Raw genomic sequence first — 14,924 nt, forward strand, 5'->3', positions numbered from 1 at the left:
ACTCAGTGATGTGCCAGGGAAGTTGGTATACCCCCTAGATAGAAAGGAGTTAACCAGGAGAGAATTAGTTAGGGTTATTGGCATATTCTAGTTATCTGGACAGGTGTGGAGTTGGAAGAGGTTGTAAAATTTGGGTTAACACTGAGATTAGAGCTGGGGCTAGGGTTATGATTAAAATTTATTCTTGTCAGGACTGTATCTGATTTAAAATAATTAATGCTAGACTTCAGGTTTTAAATCTTAACTAGTAAGTATTTTAAATGAAGTTTCTTAGATACTTATGCCCTGTGGGTCAAACTTCATTTTAGTTTTTAAAATTTTGCTTTGTAGACTACATTGTAATGAATATGCCAGTGATTTTTTCATTTGTTTCCTAAACTTTTCCCTGCAAACACTGTTTTCTTATGCTTTTTTGGCTTTGATTTTTCATATTTAGAAAATGTTGACATGACGTCAGTCAAATTTGCATTGCAATGGTCTCTGTATAATTGCCTAAGCTGAACCCATATGACTAAGGTTTTTAAACAGCTTCCTCTACTCCTTCCCATTTTTATTTTTTTTTAAATTGTGGCCACAGGCAAAACCTAGTTACATGTGCTGGTATTTAAGTAGTAGCTGGATTTTAATAGTAGCAACACTGCTCATTTGTAAATAAAGAACATGTATTATTTTGTTGCTATATCTAGTACTGCCTTCCTACGCTTTATATAAATTACAAATAATGTTTTTTTAAGGAGTACCTAATTACTCCTAATATTTCAGTTTCTCATAAAAGATGCTTGTTTGGTTTTTTTTAAATAAAAAAATGAACAAAACCACATTCAACTCTCAGAAGATGGGGAAAAAAACTTGGACTTCTTTCTTCCTTTGACACACATTTCCAGAAATTTACACCTCTAGTTACAGATAACCTAATGTGTCTCAGAGGAATAAGAAAAGAAGTGGGGCCAGTTTGAACTGGTCCTTTGCTGCTTTTACAGATGTCATGGCCATTCACACTTTGGTCAGCAACTGTAGTTGAAAAGCAGATCCCACACATGTATGTGTAGAGGAGAAGTTTAGTGTGCTCAAGTACACTTCGAAGGGTTACTCCCAATTTTCTTTCTGTACGGTCTTCTAAAAATATATCTCTTTTGGTGACATGTGATTATCTAGTTACCACTAAAATGGCTGCTTCTGCTCTTTATTTTTTCCCCAATGTTTTTGTATTACTTTCTTGTAGGAAACAGAGAGTCTTTCTAAAGTAAGGACATACCAGAAAGCCCTTGGAAATGTGTGGTATCCAAGGTGCATGTATTTGAACTATGAAAGAGTATTAAGGAATAAAAGTATGGAGTAGCTTCAGCTCAGGAGAGATACGCTAAGTTGTGAATGGCAGGGAAGAGGCATTCAGAAAATGAATAGGTGACAGGTTAAAAAAAGTTAAAGAAACTTTATTACACAATACGTGATTGGGATGTGGACTTACTGCTGTGATATATTAAGAGGACCAAAGTGATTTTAGAAAACTATTTGGATAAATTAATGAGAGAAGGATCCATTGAGAAGTATTGAATAGATGGATGCAGACAGAAACTTGAGTGATGAAATCCCCAAGGCAAATGGCAGCAGAAGCTGGCAGAGCACTCTGAAAAAAGCATCACTCTTAAACTTGTTATTTTCTTTTCTTCTTTCCATAAGCCTGAACTGCTGACCACAGTCAGACACAGGATAATGGACTAGATGAGGCATTTGGCCTCACCCACCACAGAGGTTCTTATGTTATTTTTGTTGTTTCCCTGCTTTCTCAGTGCCAGAATAACAGGCACAAGGGGGATGTTGTAAAGAACCTCACAGTTTATGGGCTAGTAATGAAGCAGGTGGGACTTGCCTCTGAACTGTATTCTGAATTAACTATTTTCCCCTATGGTTTTTTTAGCCTAGCTACTCAAATGTACTGAAACAAAAGTTAAGTTTCTGGCTGCTCTCTGCATGGGAGGAGTTGTTTTCAAATAACAAAACTGGAAGTAGGGAAATGATCTACGTACAAGCTTTACGCTCGTCTGTAACAGAGCTGTACACCTGTGCCCAGCCTCTGATTTGATACGATGCTTCATGCCATACCCAGAAGAGACAGGGAGGAAGAAACCAAAAAAGACTGGAGCATTTTTACCTAGGCTAGGGCCAAATGCAACATCTCACGTGGACACCGTTGCATATATAATTTCTCAAAAGTTCATCCGAGTGCTTTAAAAATAACGGCAAAGCTATCAAACATAGGGATGTACATCGTGAAAGGTTATCAGTTCTTTCTGTCTTAACAACTCCCTAAAAAACGAGCGGTACCCGCGCACCGTGGTTCCGCAGCGGGGGCAGCACTAGAGGGCTCCCCAGGACTGCCGCTGGACCCGGCCGCTGCGCCCCGAGCAGCGCGGGGAGCGCCGCGGGGTAGGAAGCCCCAGAATATTCAGTCCGACCGTCTGTGCTGCTTGTCATTTGTCGGTAATGATCTGAAGTCTTCGTCTAAAGCTTTCCTTTGTTTCTCACAGAATGTGTCTTAAATATATGCATTAAATACACGCATTAAATATATGCATTTCTCTCTCTGTGCGTGTTGGATCCAGGCTGTGAAGACAAATTGTGTGCTTCATATTATTATTATCAGGTTCCTATCGGTTGCTTTGAAGTAGCCTATTTCCAATTTACCCTTACTTCCTACTAGAGGCTGCACTGTTTGTAGTGGCACTGCACTGAACAGTCTGTCACAGGAGATACCCTGCACAAGGAGTAAAACACTAAGCATCTGAGTTCTCTGAACTATATTAATTTTTATAATTGCTTACTAAAGGGTTTACTTTACTAAAGGAAGATCAGTAAGGACTCAGTTGAGAACTTTGTCTCTTTCCTCTTCCATCCTTCCTTTTTTGATTTAAAGTGACAGTCAGAAGTTCATTGAAGAGCTGAGTGCTTTTAGGAGTTCATCTTCTACTGTGGGACGGTACAAATTCTATAGCAGAGCCAGGCTGAGCGAGAGTCCTTTTACTGTGTAAGCTACCTGCTATAAATCTATCAAAAACGGGGTGAAGTGAGCCCTAAAAGAGGAGTAATTTATTCCCTTTTCCCATTCTCCAGCTATTGCACAATGCATTTTCTTCTTCTGTGAATTAAATATGAAGAGGAAGATGGCCCACTCTTCCTTAAAAGATGCATTTCAAAGTTAATGTCTTTTTAAATTCTTATAGTATGGTGTTCTACAAGTAGAATCTCCCACAGAAAAAGAAAAGAAAGAAAAAAAAGTCCTACACTCTGTTCCCAAGAGTTAAGTTGGAGTTGAGTAGTTTCGCTGGTCCTGTAGGTAACCGGAGTCTACCATTGTTCACTCATGACAGATTCTGTAATGTAATTCCGAATTAGTAATTGCTCCCATAGTTCTATTTTTTTCATTCAACTTAATAAGCAGCAGAATTTGAAGTTCTGATAGGGAGCAACTGCCTTGCATTAATTTTTACATCATCCTTACCTTAAAAAAAAACTGGGCAGGGTGAATTTCAGTTTTCTGGTCTAAAACTTGTAAACAATATGCTCGATTTCCTCCTTTGCTTAGCAGCATGGGGATGGTTGGTGCCCTATTTATTTGTTTATTTACCATTCTCTCTAGCACTTTAGAACAGAGAACCTCAATAAAATGATAGTGTATTAGCATAGTGGAAGGTTTTTTTAAAAAAGAAACTAAGCTCTGTCTGTGTCCTGGCCTTGGAGGTCCCCCACTCCTCAGAGCCACTCTTGGGTTTTGTTCTTTTCAAGAAGCTTACGACAGTATTGCAATGATGGATTATCTTTTATAATTTGTTTTCTGTCCAACTCCATTTAAAGGACTCAGGTAGAAAACATATTTTGTATGTTTTCGCTGTACTTTTCTTCACAGTGAAATGAAGACATTTATACGTACTAAAATGTTGAACAAGAAGGCCAAAAAATTTAACTCCTCTCACTTGCTGTTGACTCAGAGGAACAAGGCTAATCCATTGCTGAATACTCTTGAAAGTCCTACCTTAATGTGTTAAAAAAAACCAACCCCAAACCACTGGTTGCATTTTGCTTCATGCCATTGTCTTTTATTCACTATGCACTTTGGTTTTATTGCTATCAAACACATATTCACTCTCTTGAAAGTTCATCTAAGTTTTGCTTTGCTATAAAAATAACAGTTTGTGTAATTTTATGGGTGCACATTTCCTTTTTTCCTGGAGCTGTGTTAACTAACTTAAAGCATGTTGAATTCAGCTAGTGAAAGGGTTGAGAATCAGCCATGGGTTAATCATGTTTCTAAGATTTGTAAAGCTACTCTTGCTTCTGGCTATTTGCTGACTTCTGAAATGGCCCTGTTGCACTGCTGATACAAATTATATTTATTTTAGTTATAAGTCATGAATCATTATACAATAGCGAGACTGTCTTCTCATATTATTTTTTCCTTTCTTTAATACTTCTTACAAAACATTTCTGTGGCAGGACGACGTGTATGTATATTTTATATTTTACATAGTTATTAGTTATTTAGAAGTTACCAATTAAATAATTCTTCGTTAGTGTTAGTTGTTCGTTTCCTGGAGTGATTTCAGTTTTATCTATATGTTCCAACCCCCACCCCGAAGAAAGGAATTATACTTTACTTATTTTTAGTGTTGTTCATAATTCTTGGACTAGCTCTCTAAGCTTGGAGACTGGTGCAGGCAGGTAAATACTCTCCTTTTTTTTTATTAACACATTCTAACAAGTTGTTAGTGGAATTAAAGAAATTATTGTAAAATGCATACTTTTTTGAACCGTAATTTCCTTTCCTATATTGGTAGAAGTCCTGTAATAAAAAGTACAGTGGGCTAATTGTTGATGTACAAGTGAAAGAATTTTAAAATTTAGTGATTAATTTGGGTAATGTTCACAATTGCATCTGTATTTTGAGGTTCAGCGTTTGTTTGCAACAGAGGAACTTTGCTGACCAGCAGACTTTACCTTTTAATAAAATTGGCAACCTCTCAAAAAATGTGGCAGAGACTTGGAACTTACTTTGTGCCCTTTTATATTTTACTAAATATATTACATCAAAGCTATTTTCTCATTCTGACCTTTAAATCAGTTATTTGGCATCTGGTACATGCTAATGCCCCTACCTTGCATATGAGAGGAATGGACAGAGAGGAAGAAAGAAAAAGTAGCAGGGATACAGTATGATTTATGTCTTGCAATTGAGGAAAAAAAAAAAAAAGAAAAACAGCGGGGGGGGGGGGGAAGAGAGAAGATAAAAAATTTAAGTAAATACATGTAGAGTGCATGATGCCTTTCTATGTGACCAATTTTAGTGCACACTTGGGATCTTCATTGCAAGAGGAGGGAAGGGTACACTTACCTGGGCAGAAAGTAGTTCAAGAACTTTGCATCAGCATGTTTTTGTCTTTTTTTATTAAGTTTCCTAAAACAAAACTGTGATTATCAAATAAAGGAATCGTGTATTGTGTGTACTCTTTTGAGTAAGAACTCTTTACATTAGGCCCACCTCTTAGTTCACAGAAAGAGGAGAAAGGAGGGAAAAGCACCAGAAAGGAAGAAGAAGATAATATACTGTTAGATAAGGAAAGGAAAAAAATTACTTCTTTTTTGGCCTTTGTCTCATTCTTATTCTAATAGCTTTCTACTTTTAGCTTACCCAGTGAAAGCTATCTTACCATCTTTTCTGCTGGCTCTGCTGCAGAGGTTGTTATTAGTCAATGCTGAAGGATAGTAACTTCTAAAAACTCTACAGCAATTCTTCCAGGAGCAATTTTAGCTTCACTAAGATAACATCAAAGCAGTAATTGCTTGAATTTGCAGCCTTTGTAATAAGCCATAATACATGGGTGAGAATACTTTTTAATATACTAAATATTCTTTTTTAGTAAAGTGTTTGTGTGTTCTACATTAACTAGTTCAACCTGTTAATTTAAAATATGTTTTGCATCGAGTTGTCCAAATTCTGAAAGTTTAGACAAAATGTATTTAACATTAAATACATGACCACATTTCTCATAAAACTAAATATATGTAGAAGTGGAATGTTTACATAGTTGATATACATATACACATTTGCCATTAGGATAAATTTTCCATTATTTACCTTACAGTTGAATTAGGAAGTCTTGGATCACTGTAATTGCTTCTGTGTGGATGGGATTATAAAACCAAGTAATCTGAAAAAATACTGTTTCTTTGGAAGCAGCTGTTTGCCTTATAAGCTCAGCTTTGTGACGAGTTTGGAACACACTGGTGTTTCCAGTTGTGTTCCTATGAAATACGATGCAATTCTGATGGACAAGTGCAAGGAGCAGAATTGCGGCTCTGAATTTTTGGACTCAGACTGGTTATAAAACAACTGAGCTACTGGTATAAGTGTCTCATTATGACACATTGTGCTTGCATCATTTTACATATGCTATTTTTGGGAAGATTACCATATTATCTGTGCTTTGGAAAGAAGGGGGAGTACACATGCTATGAATTTGTGTATAAACACATTTTCAATATATTAAGGGTTTTATTTTTGTAGATATGTTACAAAATAATGTTTTATGTTCCGCATCCTTATTGAATTTTTATAATAAAGCATCATACAAAAATCCTCTTCACATTTCGTTCTTTCTACAGATAGTTCTGTCCTTGAGAAGATGGGAGGCAGTGATCACAGATGGTAGATGTTAACCCTATTGTTTAACGCAGTGGTTGAAACTTTAGTTGCAGTAGTGACAAAGACTATTAAAATTCCTCAGTTGCATGATGTAGATTATAATTTATTTTAGAGTTATAAATTAGGTAAAATGTATACGAATGTCTTGAAATTAAACCAGGTTTTTGTTGTGGTTTTTTTCCCCCCTATATTATTATTTCAGAGACATATTACTATGTATCTCCTTTGGTTGGTGCCTTTTTTTTGGCTCTGACTCCGATGGGGATTGTCATAGCTGCCAAACACCCAGCTACCAGAACTGTTCTCCATTCAGGATGGGAGCCTGTTATAACTGCCATGGTTATAAGCAGGTAAGTCTATTTGTCCTACTTCAACTTAATAGTCATCCTGTGCCTCTATGAATCTTATTTAACACCTGATTGTGCTTAAAATAAACATTTAAGAAGACTCTAGAATGTAGAATGTGAATAAACTTTGATCTTCCCAAAACAAGAAGTTACAAAGTTAAGTCACAGGTGGGAATGGAGCCAGCAGTAGCCTGTGGCAACGACTGAGCAGAAATGTGCTGTTATCAAATGAAGGAAATGGTGAGCTATTCATCTCCTCCAGTTTCCAATCAAGATTATACACTGATCTAAGAGATTATTTAATCCAGTGAAAGTTATGAATCTTAAAAGTGGAGTGATTGGCTGAAATTCTATCATCTTTTTATACAGCAAGTAAATTTCAGGATATAGATAACTATGTTAGTCTGTAGCTGAGAACAAGGTAATGGGGTGAGGGGGAAAGGTGAATTGAGAAGAAAATTGTGGCTTGAGGTGGTCTAAGACAGATGGCTAAAAAAGTTTTAAAATACTTATTAATGTACATGCTTGCCTTATTTCAAATACTGTACTTTGTTTTTCAGTATTGGTGGCCTTATTCTGGACACAACTGTATCTGATCCTAACTTAGTTGGAATTGTTGTTTATACCCCAGTAATTAATGGTAAGACTGACAGGATTGATACACCTTGGTTTGAGAAAAATCTATTACAGTAAACTTCTGTTATGCCAATTATTATCTGGAATATTAATTTCAAGTTTTGATTTTGCTGTCAACAGTTGTTTATTTGAACACTTAAGGACTGCTTCCTGTTCTTATTTACTACAACCCTTAAAACATGATAGGGAACGTGAGAGTGGGAACCTGAAGTACGCATTAAGAAACTGAAAGTGTAGATATTGAAGTAGTATATTCAAATACTAAATGATCAGATATTATATTGAAACAGTTATGGCTGAGGAAAATGTAGATAACATTTTATTCCAAAGGATTTTCTTACGGACATCCAAGGACAAATTTTCAAAACAGTAATTTATTATTTACATGTAATGTACATAGATATAAGAACTAACAGGGATGCTACAGGCAAGTAAATAGATTTCTCAAGAAAAATGTGTGTTGTTTACCGTGCTTGGTATACACTTTCTAGGTGTGTAAGAATGTGAAATTTGTGAAAATTTGGTCCTTAAGTAGTCTATCTTCTAACTATAACAACAAGACAAATTTTATAAGAACAGTTAATATCTTATTAGGCTGATGCAGTTTGAAAATTCTTTTTTTTCCCCTATAGTGTCACAGGGTTGGTACACATTTAGTTTGCAATAGTTATTATCACCAGATCTGTTCCCACTGTATTACTGCCTATCGGTTCTTTTCCCCTTTTGTATTTCTCCATTTGATTTTTAACATCATTTTGCACTTTCTTTTATTGTTGATTTTTAAACAGTATCTCCAATTAGCAAGATGATTCTGACTTCTAATTTTTGGCTTACAAAGTGCTTTTGACTTAACTTGCCCTTTACAAATTCCATATGGGTATTTTTTATTCTGTTTTCTAAGCTATCAATTAAATTATGACCATTTGTTTTCCACCTTGATAATAAAATGTTAGTATGGACACAAAGTTGGAGTTTTGGACCACATTGCCCTGATATAATTAAGTTTCCAGAGGTTGCTAATGGAAATGTAGCATGGGATAGCACCAAAACATTTTTATAAGCTTTACTACAGTTGAGAGTTTATATATCTATTGCTGCGACCATTAGGCAAGCTGTTCAGTTAGAGGAGGAAATTACATTGTTTTGACAGAAGCATGTTCATGGCAAATTCATGTTAGCTTGTTTTACAGCTTTTATATCTTCTAGATGTTTATAAATTGTCTTTTTAATATTTTTTTCTAATACTTATGTAGGAATATACATTTCACTGATACACAGATTCCCCAGGTCATCCTTTTTGGCCCTTTTTAAAGATATATTTTCTGGTTTCCCCATTACAGCCCTCTGGTATTCTTTAACTTCCAAGATAATCAGTTTGCAGAAATGATCTCTGATAATTCATGGATTGTTCATCTAGCTCTCTAAGGATACACTAAATTTAACTTACCCTCAGGCTCTAATACATATCAGTTTGTGATATCACCATTTTTATGAAGGCAGTAGATAAAAGGAATTGAGTATTTCAGTCTTCTATAGATTATGTTGCTTGTTCTTTCCCATTAAGGGAAAGAATATTTCTTTCTTTCTTACTTTTAGTATGAAGCATTTCTGTGTTGCCACTTGCGTTCCTTGCTAACTGATTTTTTACACTTCGGCCTTTATTCTTCCTTGCCTGTGCCTTGCCTTTATGTTGATTCAAAATTGCAAGTACTTGCATCTACCTTTTGTGTATTTCCATTTTGATTTCCAGATACCTAAAGGGCAAGGCAGACATGTTGATCTTTGATATTTTTTCTGCTTTACATCTGTAACTTTTCTTAGTAGCCCTTTTTGGTAGTCCCCTGGATTTGCTTCCTAAGAGAAGAGGATTGTTTTTTATTTTTAGGCAGGTGCACCCAAACCAGTGCTCTTACCAGTGGTCTTGCTTTCCTAGATGGCATCCCTTGATTGCAAAAACCAACAACTGTCTGGTGATTGTTTCTTACTGTTTCCTCATAGGTTTCTATTTCTGCTCCAGTACAGTACCAAAATACTTCGGGATTTTCTCTATAGACTTACTAATTCTAGACTTGCTCCCTGCAATATATACACAGGTCTCATGGATGCACACCTTCCTCAAGGTCTTCTACCAGATGTTGCCATGATGATGGTCTTTTACCCTGTAGCAATTACAGACTGCTCCTATAAGTGGGACTATGCATCCTATTCGAGGTCATTTTCTTTCACAGAAATTGGCTGTGAAACCTGGATTGCCTGCATGTTTACATTTTACATTTTTAACATTTTTAGCTAATGATTTGACTTAAGTAAACAAATTGCTAAGAATGACAGCTTACTATAAACATGCCCCTAGATAAAAGGGCAAATGTAGCACTTTGTTTCTTATTTTCTTTCCTAAGTTTATCAACAGAATTAAGGCAACGTGCATACATGCTTTTGAACTGCCTTTGGAGAAGAACTAGCCAAAAGGTCTATGTAGTCCTGGATGATTAGCTGACAGGTCAAAAGATCCTTGAAGAATTAGGCAGGTGGAAGAGAGTGAAAGCTGGGGCTATTGGAGCAGGCAGGGAGAGAAAGAGTCCTTCAAGAAGGCAGGGTCAGCAAGAGCTGTGGCAGTCCCACAGTGGTCCTGTGGTGATGATTCCTGTGATGATTGTACCACCCGCATTCAAAATGTTGCTTTTTTTCTAAGTTTTGTATTTCTAGACTGTTCTTAGTCTTTGTCATATTGCCCCCTGGACTAGTACGGAATGCCTGAGAATGTTATTTTTGAAGCCACACCAGGTGCCTTACTCTGTTGTTCATCTGGATTTTTCATGCCTAGCTCCTTCTTGTTTTGTTATCCATAAAGCTTTTCCAAGCTCTCAAAAGTTTAAACTTCTTCAGTGACTAGTAATGGACCATCAGCAAATTGTTTATAGTCTGGTGTTCGTATTTTTGGGACCTTTGCTATTATCCCAGACTTAAACTCTACATTGTAAGAAGAGAAACCTCCCACCAAGCTTCATTTTGGAGCTCATAGCAAGCTCATTAACAAGCTCACAATAAGCCTAATAGGCCAAGACTAGAGTCTTGCAACCTTAGCTATAAGGTAAAGTTAACCCTTCAAGGGCCGTGGCCTGTTACTACCAATAACAATAATACTTTTGCGGTGCCACTGGACAACAACAGAAGCACTAAGGAATTTTGGTTTTCCCTCATCCACAGAAGAGCAGGGGGGAGTAATGTGTAAGTGTTGTATGTGCATGTGCTAACCCCCTTAACCCTCAGAATTAGTAAGGACAGAGGCATTTTTATTTGAAAATTTTAAGAAAATATGTTCTGTGTAGAGGATGCAGAGTGAGCCCGTTTTATGGTACATCTCCTGGAAAAGGAAATTGTAGGTAGGTGATTTTTTTTGGTTGCTGTTAGATTAGACTCTCCTGGGTTTCATAATTCTACTGGCACCTTTTGATATTTCTGGTCAGTATAGTGTAGTAACCCGGGGTTTAGGAAATCTCTCAGTTAAAAAAGCACATCTGTTGACATTCATTTACTGACATAAAAGGTGTGCTAGACCACTTAACAGATGGCTTTTAAACATTACTGTTGCAGAAAGCTTTCTCTACGAGTTCTTTCCTGGCCTTGGAATTCTCATTGTAAGCCTAAGCAGTGAAAGGGACTGAGGGTTTTCCCCTCAAAACACTTTTCACATGCCTTTTTCTTTCTCTTACCTTAAAGTTTGTTATCCCTATGACACAGAAAATCAGAAAGAAACCAGGGAGACCTGAAAGAAATACTGTAACCTGTTGGGATTGTGTCTAGCCAAAATTTGAGGACAGTGTAGATGTGTCCAGGATTTCAAGCTGTCATTGGGGTTTTTCAGTGCCAGTTGCCATATCCTGAATTCCTGAACAGTATGCACTGCAACGTGGTCAGGTGTTAGGCTTCCTGTGTGCACCATTAAGTAGCTTTCAGCCTGGTTCTGTCTAGATGGTTTGCATATTATTAGATGTGATACAAGTTACTTTCATCAACTATGTTACAGTGTGGAGCCATAAATCTTTTGGTTTAAGAAATATTGGTCTGGAATTGAGCAACCTCAAAGGTTCATACATCTATTAATAATAATTGCAAAGATTTGCCAAGAATATTAAAATAGTTCTTAAGCAGACAGGCATTTATAGTCAGCTTTACTGCTGGTGACTAGAAGTATTTCAGAACCGCTTCTCCATTTTTTGCCTGTTAAACACATTTCTTGAGATGAATAATTATTTTTAATTCTATGCTTGGTTGGGTTAAATTGTAACTCTTCTTTTTAACAATAAATAAATAATTTTGCACTTTCAGCCACTGTGGTACTTACAAGCTACTTGAGATTTAGATATCTGTGTTTCATGTACTGAAGTTCTGAATAAAATAGCTAAGCCCAAGTGTGGCTGTGCTTCAGCCTAGATACTCAAGTTGATCTTTATGTTTATTAATGGGTGAGATGGTTAAAATTTGTAAATCTTCTTACAGCATCACAGCATGTTGAATTTGACTCAGGAATTGCAATTTGCAAGTCACCAAGATTTTTTTGCACAGAATGAAAATAATGCCTTAAACAATTGTATGCTTCTGAATATGCAGCAGAAATGAACTAAGGTGCAGTTAACAGATAGAGATTTTCCTCTCCATTTTTGTTGTATGCTTAGACAAAACATTGTGAGATACCTTCTAAGTATTTGCATTTCATGAGTTACTGCATAATAACCAACATGTTGGTAGACTTTACCCCATTTTTATGCATCTTGTGGAATGGAGGTTCAGCAAATTAATTCTGATAACACCTGAAAATCAGAAAAGCTTTGCAGGCTTTAATGTAGAAAAACTTGCCTTTGCAGATGGTTTGAAGCAGTACTTTTAAAGAGTAATGCAGACCTGTTGTAATATTTCTTACTCTTTGGCTGTACATATTGTAAGTGTGCTTGATATCTGGAGGGAATAAATGTAGATCAAGGAATATAAGAAACTCATATGAGAAAATTTAACACAAAACTTGCTGAATGCCTGTTGTCTGGAAGATGAAAGTTAAGCTTATGTTATATATTCCCCAAACAATACCTTTTTAATCTATTAGTATGGTAAATTGAATGAAAGACTTTCAGGTTTTTCAAGAGAGCTTTTGCTGTAAATTGTTTATAGAGAATATGGAAAGAAAACACCCAAAACCCATTCCACCTGAAAAAAAAAAAGTAGTATTTTTTAATAATTGTATATTTTAAACTCTTACGGCATAGTTATACTGTCAGCTTTCACGCAACAGAGTAGTGCTTTGATTAGAAGATGACCATTGTCCCAGAGAGCTGAGCATCTGAAATTTGGCTCTGTAAATTACATGGGAAAACAGTAGTGTACTTGTGTGGTTGTAGAACAGTTTGGCTGGGTAGCAAATTAATTTTCTGCATCCTGAATTGGAAAGAATGTGATAGTCTCAGAAGGCACATAGACTGTACGAGAACTTTATAATTCAGTCTTTATTTTGGCATGAAAAAGGAGGAGGGTTTTGATTTTGGGTATTTACTTCTGATGCATTATTGGGTGATAGTTTTACTGTTTTTTAGTTACTAATCTGCACATGTAGATCTGCATATTCTATGCTATTATAGATGTGTGTTCTTTCTTTTAAGTATTAGTTGTAAATTTTTTACATTTCAGTAATCATCAGTTTTCACAACAGTTACATTCAGAATATTACCGGTTTTTGACACTCAAGGATCAATTTTTTATTAGGCATAGGAAAGAAATGATTTATGAGTCAAAACATAAAATGTAATAGTTTGCATATATAATGTTATCTCAAAGACTTCTCTTAAAAAAAAAGTCCCTATAGAAAAAGTTAATAATTTCCAACTGCTTTCCTTCAAACATTTTTAAGCATTAAAAGAAATCCTACAAAAAAGAAATATGGATTAAAAAAAACAACCAAAAAAGGTAGCTAGTTAAGCTAGGCTTCTAACCTAAGTATTTCACTTGTATAAAACATGATTCTTCAAAGTTAGTGGTAGCGAGATCAGGACAAAATTGGTCTTGAATTTTCTGAAAGACAATACAACTATTCAAAAATTTAGAGCATTTGGTCACTATTGTAACTGAGATTCTTTTTCTTCATTTTCATTTTATTTTTGTAATATAAATGGCATCCAAAAGCAACTTGTTGTACTCCAAAAAGAGTAATTGGCAAAACTATTTTGAACTATGTGTTATGCTCAGGAGTGCACAAAAGTGAGAAACTTCTTGCCTTCCCTCTCTTGATAGTTTTACAAGAAAAATGAATTTGGGAATTGTGTTGGCCTAATTCTGCCCTATGTGGATATTAATTGATTCTAGTCCCATTGCGCAAGCTATATGGTAGATGCTTGGGAACAACATGGTATTCTGTGGCTCATTAATTTCTCTCCATATAACTGGATTTCTAAAAATCTTTTATCTCATTGAATTGGTATGCATGTGGTTTGCGCATTCTTACACAATCATTTGTGTGCCCCATCGTGCAACTTCTTTACAGTCTTGTGAACAGTTATGGCACTGGTCATTAAAGGCTTTATGTAGGCTTTGTTTTGTGCTCTCAGTACTTTCATAGGAGGCAGTTTTCTGCAGGAACTTTTCTTTATTTATACATATTTAAGAAAAATAAAAAAAGGAAGAATGAGATTGGGACCTACAGGAAAGGAGGTGACTTTATAAATAAGGTAATTGAATACTGCTTTGGAAAATTGCACTTGCCTATTGTACAGTCCTCCTCTGGTGCTAAACAAGTACCTTAAACCTGATTTTCTACTGATTAATAATAACTTAATTCTTCTCTTTTTCTGGAATCCCTGAATTAGAGATTCTGGATCTGAGTTGGAGAAATACTAAACATTCATTGGTACAAATGAAATAATTGAGAAATCTGCTTTAAATGCATAAACATTTTGGGAGGAAAACACTTAAATATTTTACATTGAATGTCCAAAACTGAAAAATGCTCTTTGCAGATAGTACAAAAATATCACTTCACAGGTATGTTTTAAAAATAAATACATTAATGTTTGTAAAACATTCAAATTTATAGTGACAAGCACTACTGAAAAGCAGAAAGGAAACTAGTAAGTCTATTCAGTTCAAGCTGTGAATAAGGGATACTAAATCAGACTGTCAGGCATTCATTATATGCTAAGGATAAAGCAAAATATCAAAGTGGTGTTTATTTAGGCAATACTTTGTGATATTTAATTAAA

The 14,924-nt window shown here is 35.6% G+C and overlaps 1 protein-coding gene across 1 annotated transcript in view; it reads left to right on the plus strand.

The window, feature by feature from the left end:
• Positions 1–14,924, plus strand: part of SLC41A2 (solute carrier family 41 member 2) — a 58,944-nt gene that overhangs the window by 24,262 nt on the left and 19,758 nt on the right. Inside the window, exons 7-8 of the mRNA XM_055808316.1 lie at positions 6,900–7,047; positions 7,605–7,684. Coding sequence (XP_055664291.1) covers positions 6,900–7,047; positions 7,605–7,684 — 228 coding nt within the window. The remainder of the gene's footprint in view (positions 1–6,899; positions 7,048–7,604; positions 7,685–14,924) is intronic.

This window comes from Falco peregrinus, chromosome 6, assembly GCF_023634155.1.
Source record: "Falco peregrinus isolate bFalPer1 chromosome 6, bFalPer1.pri, whole genome shotgun sequence".
NCBI lineage: Eukaryota > Metazoa > Chordata > Aves > Falconiformes > Falconidae > Falco > Falco peregrinus.